Below are 13,553 nucleotides of genomic sequence, written 5' to 3'. Positions count from 1 at the left end.
AGGAACCCAGCGGAACTCTCGCGGAAGCAGCGTAAACGGAAGTTGTTGCGTAACGCGATGCCCCGCCTCCACGTCCCGCCCCCGTGCTGACGCCGCGCCCCCAGCGGGGCGGTGAGCAGAGCCAAGATGGCGGCGGAGTTGGAGTATGAGTCTGTTCTGTGTGTGAAGCCCGACGTCAGCGTCTACCGGATTCCGCCCCGGGCCTCCAACCGCGGTTACAGGTACTAACCCCGAGGTACTGCGGCACGCGCGTACCCGGTCGGGGCTGACACTTTGCTCCTCAGTAGCACGCTGCCCGTCCCTGCCACTGCCACCTCTGGGTTGTCACCTTGCTGGGCTCCCCACCTGGGTTGTTGTCGCCCTGTCCTCCTGCTCTTCCCCCACTCTGGACTGCTGTCATCCTTGTTTCCGCCGCTTAAAAAAATGACCATCCTGCATCCTCCCACCCCTCCTCCCCCGGATCCCTCTGGGTTGCCCCTCTGCTCTCCATCCGTTTCCAGTCGTGTCTGCTTCATCGCCAGTCACCTTTCCTTCGCTCTTCCCTGCGTCCTTTAGCTTGTCACCCTCATCTTCCCCCCGCTGTCTGTCCCCGCCCCCCATTTCCAGTACCTCGTGCGTATTTGTGGGTAATCATTGTGTCGTTGGCCCCTCTCTGGATGAGCTAATTTGTCTTTTGTGCTGTTCCGTCTTGTCACCAAATCTCATCATCCACCATATGGTTTTTCCTTTCAGCTCTTTTGCCAGTGGGCAAAGGTTATGATCGTAAGTTTTCCAATGGTTGTCCACTCTGTCTCTTTTCCATATGTTTTCTTGGTGATACTATAGTATTTTCAATCTTTCTTTCCTACCCCCTTCTCTCCACTTCGCCTATAGCTTTTACTTCCACAGTTAACGCAGCATTTTCACTGGAGGGCTGACTAACCACCTTGTAATCCAATGACTGGGAGGGTCTGCTTATGCTGTAGGTAGTCACCAAGTCATGTAGTCCAGAGAGTTCACATGTAACTCACTGGGTTGCATGTTAAAAAATATGAGTGTGAGCCCTCGCAACTTTACAGCTGTATGATTTGAGACAAATCTCTTAGCCTCTCCAAGCCTCAGTTTTCTCATCTGTAAAATAGAAAAAAAAAAGGTGGTAATAAAACCTGTAATAGTTACGTACCTTGTAGAAGTTTTTAGAGGGTTAAATGAAATCATATAATAAATGTGAAAAAGAATTTAAGATAAATTTCCTTAAAAGAATTTAGGAAAACAGTAAAGCAGCATATAAACATGAGATACTGTTTTGATTTCTCTCTCTGACTCACATCACCATGATGATTTTCCTCGTGGCATTTATTATTACCTTGGCCGAAAAGTTATCCTCTCCCTGTGTCCAGTGTTTTGCCTCCTTATCAGAGGTTCATTCATCATGAATCAGTATCTTTCTGCTTGCTGACCTGTGCACTAGACCCTGTGGGTTGTACCTTTTGGCAAAGAGGTAGTCCTCATTTCAAACTTTCAGTCAGACCCCAAATTGACCATGAATAAGACTCTACATGCTTTTTTGATGGTAGTCACAGGTACTAATATGTGTGCGTCAGCTGAGAACTCTCCTTCTTTGGTGAGCCCTCCTTGACCCTCCATTCTGGCTTAGGTGTGCTCTTGGTGCTTCCATAGCACCTGGGCTTGTCTCTATCACAGAGCTCTTCCTTCTGCATTCTCATTGATTGTTTGGTCTCCCAGTTCTCCAGACTAGACTGTGAACAACTTGAGGTCTTTTTAAACTTTATATTCCTAGGGTCTAGCACAGTTTCTGGCACATAGTGGAGACTCTGTAAATGTTGACTGAAAGAAATTAGTAGATTACATTTAAATTAGCATTGATTGAACTGTGAAATAAGTTGGAGCTCATGACCTCCAAGTTTACGCGATGAGACTTCCTAAACGATATGATACACGTTGAAGTGAGGTTCTGTTCTTTTTCTTCTATTTCAAGCTTTTTAAAAGCTTGAAGCTTCTCTCACCCGTCTGCTTTCTCTATCTTCACTTCTGGTTTATCCTTTATCCTTATGTCAATTAACTGCATTGAGCCATCAAAGCAATTTCTTAATTTTCCTCTTTTACCCTTTTTCTTGTTGTCATTCTGTGTTTTCCATGCTTATTATTGACATCTTATCCTACAAGAGGCTTTTTACATCAAACTCTCTTAGTCAGTGAAGAGAGCAGAACTGAATTTGAATTGTGATTCTCATTTATTTGCTGGGTTACCTTTGGCAAGTCACTTAACTCTTTCGAACTTTAGTTTCCTCATCTATAGAAATGGATATAAAATTACTTACTTTGTGAGATCCTCTCAATTTTCACAAGAATGGGCATAATGCCTGGAACAGGTGCTTGATAAATATTACTTTTCTCCCTTTTTGTCTGTGTCCATTTTACATTATGAGCATGATTTGTTCTCCAGGCTGCCATTAAAGGAAAAACTGGACTTTGTACGAAGCAGGAGAAATGCTTTCTTTGAGTGACTAGTAAGATGAGAGGGAATAATTGACTTTGATTCACCTAGCGTAAGCTATTGCTCCCCAGACTTTCACTGACCAGACTTATGGAATTTAGGTTGATGCAAAACTTATAAATGATTAGAAAATGGTTTCCCAACCTATAAAACTTTTTTTTTATTCATCATTACCCTCCTCCTCAGCTAAATCAGTATTAAACCCTATAGTGTGGTTTAATGTAATTAAAAGAATGCTGGACTTTGAAGTTAGGGATTGTTACTTAGTGTGTTATTGTCTATTTCTTCATTTAGAGAGAGGTGGTAGACTTTTCATGCCTATTCCATATGGCTGCTATAAGATTTATTACCAAGGTAGATGAAAATTTGTGAGGTTGGTTTAGAAGATCAGTAAAACCAAGAGTTCCTCAGGCTAGGTCAGGGGAGTGGGAGAGGAGGTAAGGCTCAGGGCTGAGGGAAGCTGCTGCCATGAGTATCCATTCATTTACCGAGGATTTGTTAAATATTGGCCACCAGACACACAAATAAGCCTAGGAACCTGTCCAAAGAAGCGTGTCTAGTAGGCTTGTTCCTAATATTTTCAGTAGCCCATTTACACTATGTCTAGCTCATGGCGGTATAGTGGAATAAGTAATGACTCATTAAAAAAATTTCATAGACAGGGACCTCTAGAGCTTGCTCTAATCTGGATCAGATTCAGGTACTTGAGGGTCTTTGAGGCGGGACATCAAGAGAGAAGGGCGTGACAAAGATTTTATCTTTCAAATCCTATTCAGAACTTGTCCTAATGTAAATTTTCATTTCTTCCTTTCCACCATTTGCTTACCACCTTGTGAAAATTATTTTTATTCAGATATACTTTATTGTTACCTTCCTAACCTGCAAGTATTAGTCTTTAGGTTCCCAAGGGATGAGTTATTTTATTTTATTTTTTTTTAGGGATGAGTTATTAATAACTTTTATTTGCCCTCCCTTTTCCACACTGCTGGCAAAACAAAATCACAAATACAATGTTTTGTAAAATTGTTTCATGTTTAAATAATGCTTAGATTTCATTCAGATTCATTTATAACACAGATCATAAGGATTCAGTGTTTGTACTGTTTCCGTGGACATTTGTATCTCTAATCCACATGTCCTTCCTGAAGTCCAGATTCATATATCCAAACGCATACTCTGTATCTCCTCTTGAAAATCTGTAAGACATCTCAGACTCAGCATAGCCAAAACTGAACTCCTGATCTTTCTTCCCAGACTTGCTCTACTTGTAGCCTTCCTCATCTCAATTATTGGCAATTCCTCTGTTCAGGCTAAAAACCCTGGAGTCATCCTTGATTTTTATCTTTGATGTCTCTCTCTCTCTTCTACCTCAAATCCATTCCATTAGAAAATCCCGCGGCCTTACTTTAAATGTATCCACAGTCTAGCCACTTCTGCTCCTTTCTCTTCCTAGTCACCATTGTGACTCTCCTAGATTAGCACAGCAGTCTCTTAACTAATCCGCCTGCTTCGGTGTTCATATGGCTGCATCTCTGCTGTGATGGCAAAGTAGTCCTTTTAAATTAGAAGGGAGATCATGTCACACCTCTTCTTAAATGGCTCCTTTTTCACTCACAGTAAAAGCCAGAGTTCTTACAATGGCTTACAAAACCCTACCTGTACCTGATCTGTCCCTCAGTTAGCTCTCCCACCTCATCTCTTTATTCTAACCACAGTGGCCTCCTTGCTTGAGGGCAGATAATGGCAGGCATGCTCCTATCTTAGCATCTTTGCACTAGCTGTTTCCTACACCCGGAATGCTTTTCCTCCAGATGTCTGCATGGGTAACTCTCACTTCCTTCACATATTTTTTTTTGTTTTTTCTTGCGGTACGCGGGCCTCTCACTGCTGTGGCCTCTTCCGTTGCGGAGCACAGGCTCCGGACGCGCAGGCTCAGCGGCCATGGCTCACAGGCCCAGCCGCTCCGTGGCATGTGGGATCTTCCCGGACCGGGGCACGAACCCGTGTCCCCTGCATCGGCAGGCGGACTCTCAACCACTGCGCCACCAGGGAAGCCCCTTCCTTCACATTTTTGCTCACATTTCCCCTTGTTAGTAAGGCCTGCCTTATTAACCTTGACCACCCTTTTGAATGCTGCAACCTGTTCATGCTCCCACGACCCTCCCGATCTCCCTTTTCTGCCTCTGCATTTTCTTTTTACCATAGCAGTTATCACCTCTGAGATGTTATTTTACTTATTTATTGCTTCTTTTTTATTATCTATCTTCTATTAGAATGAAAGCTTCATGAGGGCTTTAAATTTGGTTCCCTCTTGTATCCCAAGTACCTAGAACAGTACCTGCAACTTAATCCACACTCTGTAAATATTGATTGAATTCAGTGAAAGATAATATGTTTAGGGATTTGGGAGGCTTCTGTACCTAATATATTTCATTTAGTAGACCTTGTTGTTCCCTGATCAGCAAAACACTATTATATAAAATACCATCTACAGTATTATATAAAATAGTGTCATTGTGATACATTTTTAAATTGCTTTTTTTTGTACTTTATACTTTTATTGATGCTTTTGGGACTTCATTAGTAACATTTCTTCTATTTGCTTTGGACTGTGTGTAACATGAGGCATCTGAATAGAGATAATCATGAGTTAGTCTTTTGATTATTTAATACGTAGAAAGAGTAAGCAATTCAGAAGAGGGAAACAGAAATATAGCAAATGATTCTGCGTGGGTTTTTAGTGTATTAAAGACATGGACCCGAGGCCTGAGGCTTCTCCATTTTCCTATCCTAGGGCATCTGACTGGAAATTAGATCAACCTGATTGGACTGGTCGCCTCCGAATCACTTCAAAAGGGAAGATTGCTTATATCAAACTTGAGGATAAAGTTTCAGGTAATCTGTGCTGGTGACTCTAACATATTAAGGATATTGGTTTGGTATTCTTTTATAAATACCTTCAAAATGGGGACTGGAGTTCAAATACTTGTTCATTGAGTTTTAAGTTTTTGCTTCCTATGCTCAAAGAAGTCTTTTCCTTACCTGTCAGGGGAGCTCTTTGCTCAAGCACCAGTAGAACAATATCCTGGTATTGCTGTGGAGACAGTGACAGATTCCAGCCGCTACTTTGTAATCCGGATCCAGGATGGTACTGGTAAGGGATCAGGGATTTTGAATGGGTTGAGATTAGGAAAATAGTTAATGCACTTCAACAGAAGTGTGCCCCAGTGCATTTATCTTACTTCAGTTTACTAAGTTTTTCCTCCCCTTTGTCCAAAGTTAACTCTAGTTGCTAAAGGAGAAGGATTAACATGTTTGTAATTGATATGAACACAAGTTCCAAGATGTGGTTATTAAAAGTAGACATAAATAAATCAAAATGTTTATCTAACCAAAGAATTGACACATATTGCCTGTTCATTGTTGTGGTGGTTTTTTTGTGGGACTATCTTACATCATTTGTGTTTATGGCAATCATCTTTTCTCCAATCAGAGGTTGGCAAATTTTTTCTGGAAATACACAGATAATAAATATTTTAGGTTTTGTGGGCCAAATGATCTCTTGCAACGACTCAGTTCTGTTGATGTAATGTGAACGCTGCCATGGATGGTATGTAAACAAACTGGTGTGCCTTTGTTCCAGTGAAACTTTATTTACAGGAACAAGCTCTGGCAGCATTTGCCCCATGGGCTGCATGCGGTTTGCCGATCCCTGGTCCATGAGAAAATATTACATTCACAGATGTTATCTAGTTAGGGTAAATATTACATTGATATTTTCATTGGATAGAGTTTGCCCTAAGGGATACTTCCTGTTCTGAAGATTCCTGTCTTTTTCACAGGGCGTAGTGCTTTCATTGGCATTGGCTTCTCAGATCGGGGTGATGCCTTTGACTTTAATGTCTCTTTGCAAGATCACTTCAAGTGAGTGAAGCTTGTTTTTATTTACCAGGTTAAATATTTGGGGAATACTGCTCCTCAGTTGAGGGGGCACTATCTCTTTTACCTCCTGGTTTCTTTACTTGGTAAACTAGTTCACGTGAATATAAATCTTCCCATTCACTCTGTTTTCTTACATTATATTTGTATCTATTCTATCCTTTCCTTATAGCTAGAATATGTTTTTAATCCCTTGTACAGTGGTTTGAGATGGGGCTTTTGTTTATGCCTCTGGGGAATTTGCCCTTGCTTTTAGGTGGCTGAAGGAGGCCTAACAGTAACAGCAGGGCTGTCTGTGAGATATGTGGGGAGTTATGTGCCAGTTTTGTTACTCCACGTAGCTGACATGTTTTGTGCCTATTGCAGTATTTCTTCAGCCCATTCGATTTTGGCTCAGCTGTGGTAGACAGCACCGTGCACACTGTCAGCTTCCTACCTCAAGGGCAGGCTTTTCTGCCTTAGGACTTCCTGAAATTGTGGAAGGCCACCCAGGTAGCAAGGGGGGGCAACCTGGAAGGACTGAGGAATTAACACCCCCTCAGGCGCTGCCCTCAACCATGGGGGATGGGAATTGGTGGCTAAGTGCCCTCTTTTGGAGGGACAAGTTTAATAGGCATTTTGAATGGTTCCTCAGCGGTATTGAACCCCAGTTGCCCTCTCTTAGCTTTTCTTCCTTTCCTTTCTCACATCTCATGTTCCCTTATTCTACTTTCTGGAATCATGTTTCACATAAATTAGCTACACTCAAATTTGTGTGTCAGACTCCACTTTCAGGGAATCCCAATTAAAATAACTTACTCTTTTACTGAAGGTGGGTAAAGCAGGAATCTGAGATTTCCAAAGAATCTCAGGAAATGGATAATCGTCCTAAGTTGGATCTGGGCTTCAAGGAGGGGCAGACCATCAAGTTGAGTATTGGGGTGAGTCTGGTTCCCCCCACCCCTCCTTGTATTTCCATAAGCCTGTGACTTACTCTTTTTCTTTCTCTCACTCTGCTCCTTTGTTTTTCTTCTGTAGAACATCACAACCAAGAAAGGAGGTGCTTCTAGGCCCAAGACTACAGCGGCTGGGGGCCTAAGCTTACTCCCACCCCCGCCTGGAGGCAGAGTCACAATTCCCCCACCGTCCTCCTCAGTTGCCATCAGCAATCATGTCACTCCACCGCCTGTACCAAAATCCAGTCATGGAGGTACTGATGCAGGTAACTGTCTCTAGCTCTTTAACCTTGAGAAATCATATCTTAGGGTTTAACTGGGTAACACCTAATTGCCAAGGAGAGTGTCGATGGTTTTGCCGTTAAATGGCACTTGACACTGACAAGGTGATCCTGGAAACCCCTAGCAAGGCATTGAAGCTTTTCTAGTGAGCTGAGAGTCATGGTTCTGGGTGGTTCTTTGGCCGAAAATGAGTAGATATTGAGAAGACTGTTTCCTTCATTGTACCTTGGTGAGAGAGATGCTAGTGGGCCTGAGAGTCAGATGGGCCAAGATTTTGGTCATGGCTCTGCTACTTTTTATCTGAATGTGTTGGGTAACATTATTTAATTTCTTTGAGTCTCAGTATCCTTACCTGTAAAATGGAGATGTAAAACTACCCCAAGACTCTGAGGGTGAAATGATGTGGTGGCACCTAGCCCAGTTCTTGGAATATAGTAGCCATTCAGTGAATGCCACTTCTTAATCCGTTCCATTTCTTCACAAGGGCCATGGGAGGAAATGAGACGCCATCTGAGTTTATGAGTACATTTTCGTTTTTCTTTACTGCCTGGTGGGAAAAAAGAACAGAAATAGTTATTTCCATTTAAAGGATGAGAAATTAGAACTTGGGAAGGAATTTTCCTAAGATGAGAGAACCTAGTATTAGAATCTGGGAGTTTTAAGTTATGTCATTAATTAGTTAATTATAATTTAATATAATTTAAGTTTTAAATTATATCATTAATCATTTGTAATTGATTGCTAAGAGCAAACTTTCTCCTTCTGGAATTTTTGAGGTAAAAGTGGTTATAGGCCACTTCTTTTGCTAAGTGTTGCCAGAAGGCACTGACAATAGTATCTAAGGTTTATTTATTTTTATTTTTTAAAATTAAACTTGCTGATTGTAGATTCACATGCAGTTGTAAAAAATAATACAAAGAAATCCCACATACCCTTTACCCAGTTACCCTCAACATTTTGCAAAATTGCCATTGAGACCATCTCCTCATCTTACTTAGATTTCGTCTGTGGTTTTTTTTTTTTTTTTTGGCTGCATTGAGCTTCTCGTTGCGGTGCCCTCTCTTGTTGCAGAGCGTGGGCTCTAGGCATGCAGGTTTCAGTAGCTGTGGCTCGCAAGCTCTAGAGTGCAGGCTCAGCAGTTGTGGCGCATGGGCCTAGTTGCTCCGCGCGGCACGTGGGATCTTCCCGGACCAGGGCTCGAACCCATGTCTCCTGCATTGGCAGGCGGATTCTCAACCACTGCGCCACCAGGGAAGTCTAGATTTCGTCATTTTTACATATTCTCATTTGTGTGTGCAGTTGACCCTTGAACAGTGCAGGGCTCAGGTGCACTGACCACTTCCTCCCTGCCCCCCCCCCCGCCCCCCCATGCAGTCAAAAATCTGTGTATAACTTCATAGTTGTCCCTCCGTATCTGCAGTTCCAAATCTGCAGATTCAGCCAACCACAGATCATGTAGTACTGTAGTGTTTATTGAAAAAAAATCCCTGTGTAAGTGGACCCACGCAGTTCAGACCCATGTCGTTCAAGCGTCGGCTGTTGTTCTGTGCAGTTTTATCATGTGTAGATTCCTGGATCCACCACCGTGGTCAGGATACTGAACAGTTCTACCACGACAAGGATCCCTTGTGTCGCCCTTTTATAGCCACACCTCTTTGCCTCTCCCCACAATCCCTAACCCTCAGCAATCAGTCACTAATCTGTTCTCCATCTCTAATTTTGTCACTTCAGGAATGTTACATAAATGGAACCATATAGTATATAACCTTTGGGATTGACTTTTCCCACTCAGGATGATTCCCTTGAGAGTCATCAAGTTGTATATATCAACAGTTTGTTCCTATTTATTGCTGAGTAGTATTCCATGGTATGGTTGTACCACAGTATGTTTAATCATCACCCATGGAAAAGCATCTGGGTTGTTTCCAGTTTTTGGCTGTTACAAACAAAGTCACTGTGAACATTTACGTATAGGTTTTTGTGTGAACATGTTTTTGTTTCTAAAAGTTTTATTATGTTTCCCCTTTTCTTACTTCTTCTCTTACCTTGTATTCAGATATCCTTTTAGATTTGGATTCTCCTGCTCCTGTAACGACACCAGCACCGGCTCCAGTTTCTGCAAGCAATGACTTGTGGGGTGACTTTAGCACTGCATCCAGGTATTAGCATAGGGAAACCAGCATCCTCTCAACCAGGGTATCGATGATATATGTACAGGCAAATGAAGTCTCTGATCTGGGAAAGCAGGGCATTTGTAGGTCGTATAGAGTCTTCAGCAGGAATTCTAGGTAAGAAAGTAGAGGAGTGCTGGGGATGGTGGGATAAGGAAGCTGCAGCACGAGGCCTGAGTGGAATATCTCAGGCCTTAATAAGTAGAATTGCCGTGAAGTATAGTGTCAGGAATTCTGGGCAGAAATTTCTTACTGTTAAGGATGGAGTCCCTATCCTAATATGCCTTTGGCTCTCTCTCTGTTCTGTCTTGCAGCTCTGTTGCAAACCAGGCACCACAGCCATCGAACTGGGTCCAGTTCTGAGGAGCACTGGCAGGATGTTAAGGACAGACTTGAAGAATCAAAATGACCTTGAGGGCACCCATCTGTGAGGGGAGCTCGGAACCCCTTCCCTCCCCAGAACCAAAATTATTGAACAGTTGTTTTCATAGCTTCTCCATTGCGTTCAGGCTGGTGTGTCACTCCCCGGTGGTGTTTCTTGCTGTACAGCCAAGAAAGTATTTCTTATCTCCTGTTCACTATCAGGGCAGGGGAATAGTGAGTCTTATGATACGTGTGGCTGACTATTGCAGGGCTCTAAAGGCCAGGGTCTCTTTGGTGGGGAAATAACCTCCAACATCTGTAAAATTTTCCCCATCTTTAAATTCTTTAACTTCTTTCAGAATCATCTCATGACCCTTGTGTGCCTCTTTGTGAAGCTCTGTTTAGCAATTTCAGGGGAGACAAAAACCTCAGAACTTCCTTTTCCATTAACTGAAGACTCTAACAATGGACAGACTGATCACAGTGTTTACAGATTCAGAATTTTGATAGGGGTAGGTGTGAAGAAAGACCTGTTTCCTGGGTCTCTGCTATATATCCTCCCTCAGGCTTGTCTTATTCAGTGAACATCCAGTGCTGGGTGCAGCCCCCTGACCCTCTAGTGCGTTTACATGTCTCTTCCTGTGACAAGAGGGTTGTGTTGGTGGCACCCCACTCTCCTTTTGTTGAATAGTGCAGCATCTCTGATCAGTGGGTGTCTCTCGGATGAAGGAGGTTCAAGGGACTATGTTTTCCTACTTCTTTTCTAGAGAAGCAGTTACTTTTCTTGCAGCTCCATCTAGTTGCTGCATTTGAAGCACAGCGTTACTTTGTAATGGCCCCATTATTTGTCCTAAAGTTAAAGGGTTTAGAGTTTTTAACCTAATTTGTAGAGCAGAGAGGTTGAAAGCACTTAACTCTTGTACAGTACCCACATTGCCTTGCTGCCTGGGTATCTGGCTCCTTTTCATACACATTTATTTTTTCAGTCCACCAGCTCTTCAACAGAAAGCTGCTATTACATGTACCATCATTTATGAAGCAAGCTGGAGAGCCATGGCTTTAGCTGTGGTAGATTTTGCCCAAACAACGGCTGCAATACCCGTCACCAGGAGTATCTCAGAAGCAAGTTGCCCCCCACCACTTTCCCTCTCTCTGCCCACCATTCCTTTTACAATGCTGTGAAGGGGTCCCGCTCTTAGGTGAACTGGCACCAGGTATTTTGTCTGCTAAGGGGCAATTTTGAGAGTGAAATGGGAGGATCTCACTTCTTCCCTTAGCACCTATTTGGATGTGTACCCTCTGGCTGAAGGGAGTCCTTATATTTAGTTTCAAAATAGATTCTCTCTCTTGGATTTCCTTCTTGACTCTTTTTAACTTTGGGTCCTTTTTTTTTTTTTTTTTTTCATTGCTTCCCGTTCCAGGCAGCTCTTTTCTTGCAGAGCCATGACAGGACATTTAAGAATTCCAATAGAAAACACTAAAAGGAAAGCCTATAGAATCACTAGTGACTAACTGCTGGGAGCCTATTTTCTCAATCTTCCTCTATGTTGTGTTCTTTGTATTCTCAAGATGATAATATATTATGTATTTGAATTGCTGAAGAATTGAAAATGCAGTTTCAGATATATGTATATAGAGCATATGTATGCTGTATTGGTGCAATAATGGTAATTAAAAATATGGAAAGAGGTAGTGTCTCTTTTATCTTTCTATTTGCCTGTTTCATTATCTTTTTTATTTAATTGACCCAATATAGGTGGCCAGTAGGTAATAAAAGGACGTTTTATATCTATTACTCATTTTCAAGAAATGGAGGTTTTAAGAAGTTAAGGCTAGATCTCTGTCTGTCCTCATGTTTCTAAACCCACAGAGGCTCCTTGTCGAGATCATTTGTATTTATTATTTATTTGCTGGTACAGTTAATTTCATTTGCTTCAAATTATCTTTGTGATCTAGGCCACCTTTCAGATCCCAGAAGTATGGTCAGCATAAATGAAGGGAATCAACGCATGAGATAGAACTAAAGTGAGAGTCATAGACTTTGGAAGCCAGAAGGATCTTGGAGTTCTCATTCAGTGATTGTCACGGGAGATGAATCAGAATGATATGGGTACTTCTTTTTTTGTTTTTTTTTTTTCAATTTAAAATAACATACTGCTCTCTCCAGAGATTCTGATACACCGGCCCCATTCGCCCTCCCAGGGAAGGGCTTGGATGGCTTCCCCAACCATGGCCTTTCTTATCATTACTGAGGTTGTGAGGCACTATCATGGATAAGCATATATCCTAAACTGCAGGGGGTTTTTTGGGCAGAAGATGCAGATAATAATTTTTCCAGCTCAACCCCCTTGGTGAGACATTGACATGTGCCTTCACGGTTGTCATGTGAGCTTTTATGACTCCTTACTTCCTCCATTCCGCTAACCTTCTAGGTAGTTGGCTTGCCTCTAGCTTTCTCAGCCCTAGTTCAGCTTACATGTCGACACCAGAATAACCTTCCCGAAACCAAACCCTGCTCAGGCCCTTTCCTCCCCTACTCATTGATTACCTTTAATAATTCTCCTTTGCTTACAGATTAATGTCCAAAGTACGGTTTCATCCTCAGCCCTCAGTTTTCCCTTCTCTCAGTCTGCTCCCGCACACTAGTCATTCTGCAGATGCCGTCAGCACCCTGGGCACTGAGGGCTTGCAATTCCCTCTGCCTAGAATTCCTTCCCTTCTCTACCTGCCTGGTGAACTCCTTCCCATCCGGGAAAGCTCAAGTGCTGCTTTGTGAAACGTTACTTATCCCCTCAGTCTGAAAGGTGATCTCCCTTGTTTTGTGGGGTTGCTGTTGAAATTCTCTTCTTACTAGTTTGTGAGCTCTTTGATATAAGGACCATGTCTTCATTTTTATCTACTCAATACTTTCCTTATGCCATAAATATACACTTGTTGAATTAACAGTGATTTCAGTGAAGAGGGACTAGAAATCAGAAAGTTGGGTTTTTCCTTTTTTCACTCATTCTCATTTTGGTTGTTCCTAGCTACAGGACATAAGTATTCCTTATATGCTTTGTTATAGTTGAAGAAGGTCTCATTTATATGCTCCAGAGTCAGTTAATATTAGGGCCCAAGAAAGTAGCATTGAAGACAAATTTTACTTTGGTGCATAGACGCTATGGCCTGGGAAAAGGAAAACTGGATATCATGTGGCACAGCTGCTGATAAATCTGGCAGCTTACTGTCTGATCTCAGTTATCACAACTGGCTAAGATTGCACTTGGTTATATTTAGCTTTTTTTAAGCTTTTTTAAAAAATCATTTCTGTTATTGCCTCTTGACTGTACATGAGGAAAATACATATGGTTTGTGACTAGAACTCAT

The 13,553-nt window shown here is 42.2% G+C and overlaps 1 protein-coding gene across 1 annotated transcript; it reads left to right on the top strand.

Moving 5' to 3' along the window:
* Positions 1-74: 74 nt before the first annotated feature.
* NECAP1 (NECAP endocytosis associated 1) lies at positions 75-12,570 on the top strand. The gene is made up of 8 exons (XM_081248174.1): positions 75-221; positions 5,292-5,392; positions 5,547-5,651; positions 6,340-6,421; positions 7,248-7,356; positions 7,454-7,637; positions 9,710-9,812; positions 10,139-12,570. The coding sequence occupies exons 1-8, from the start codon at positions 127-129 to the stop codon at positions 10,185-10,187; spliced, it is 828 nt and encodes a 275-aa protein (XP_081104300.1). The 5' UTR covers positions 75-126; the 3' UTR covers positions 10,188-12,570.
* The last annotated feature ends 983 nt before the right edge of the window (positions 12,571-13,553 follow it).

Source organism: Mesoplodon bidens (genome assembly GCF_964165515.1).
Source record: "Mesoplodon bidens genome assembly, chromosome: 11".
NCBI lineage: Eukaryota > Metazoa > Chordata > Mammalia > Artiodactyla > Ziphiidae > Mesoplodon > Mesoplodon bidens.
The sequence above is the reverse complement of the archived record's forward strand: the minus strand, read 5'-3'. Positions and strand labels throughout refer to the sequence as shown.

What these genes read in the sequence shown, in the direction of transcription:
- NECAP1 (XM_081248174.1), top strand. Translation starts at nt 127, where the DNA reads ATGGCGGCGGAGTTGGAGTATGAGTCTGTTCTGTGTGTGAAGCCCGAC. An exon ending in CCATCAAGTTGAGTATTGGG is followed by an intron (nt 7,357 to 7,453) that starts GTGAGTCTGGTT and finishes TTTCTTCTGTAG; the next exon opens with AACATCACAACCAAGAAAGG. An exon ending in TCATGGAGGTACTGATGCAG is followed by an intron (nt 7,638 to 9,709) that starts GTAACTGTCTCT and finishes CCTTGTATTCAG; the next exon opens with ATATCCTTTTAGATTTGGAT.